The following is a 550-nucleotide window of genomic DNA, read 5'->3' on the forward strand; positions in this document are numbered from 1 at the left end:
TCGGCGGGGGCAGGGGTCAGAGATCGGGGGGGAGCCTCACCGCGCCCTCCTCCTCCTCCGTGTCGCCCGCCAGCAGCCTCAGCTCCTCCGCTGGCCGCAGCGCCGCCATCGCTGCTCCGCCCCGCCCCGCGCCGGCCACGGGAGCACTTCCGGCCTGGTCCTCCACCGAACTACATCTCCCAGAAAGCACCAGGCAGCTGACCGGAAGTGCACTATTCAAGCCCTTTCCGAGCTGGAGTGCGGCTGGCGGCCGGAATCCGGCACCTGGGGGAAAGGAGCCCTAAGGATGGTTTACAGTCTCCGGATCCCTGTGGGGTCAGGTTTCCCACCCGGAATGCCTTTTACTGCTACCCCCGCAGGGAGTCACTTCCGGATATTCACACCCAGCCGGAAGAGGAACAGCCCCGACCGGAAGCCGCGGAGCCCTTTGGGGGCGGTGAATACTGGGCACCGCGTCACTTCCCCTTTCTCTTCCGGACGGGGCTGGAGCGGAGTGGAGCGAGCACCATGGTACGGCCGGGCGGGGGGGGGCGCGGCGCAGTGCATCGGG

General features: G+C 68.5%; 1 protein-coding gene across 1 annotated transcript in view; it reads left to right on the forward strand.

Annotated features, from left to right (window-relative positions):
• The first annotated feature begins 209 nt into the window (after positions 1-209).
• The window catches only part of RPS18 (ribosomal protein S18), a 2183-nt gene continuing 1842 nt past the window's right edge, over positions 210-550 (forward strand). Inside the window, exon 1 of the mRNA XM_006032271.3 lies at positions 210-510. Within this exon, the coding sequence (XP_006032333.1) occupies positions 508-510 (3 nt within the window). The 5' untranslated portion in view covers positions 210-507. The remainder of the gene's footprint in view (positions 511-550) is intronic.

The sequence above is a fragment of the Alligator sinensis genome, unplaced genomic scaffold, assembly GCF_000455745.1.
Source record: "Alligator sinensis unplaced genomic scaffold, ASM45574v1 scaffold634_1, whole genome shotgun sequence".
NCBI classification, from domain to species: domain Eukaryota; kingdom Metazoa; phylum Chordata; order Crocodylia; family Alligatoridae; genus Alligator; species Alligator sinensis.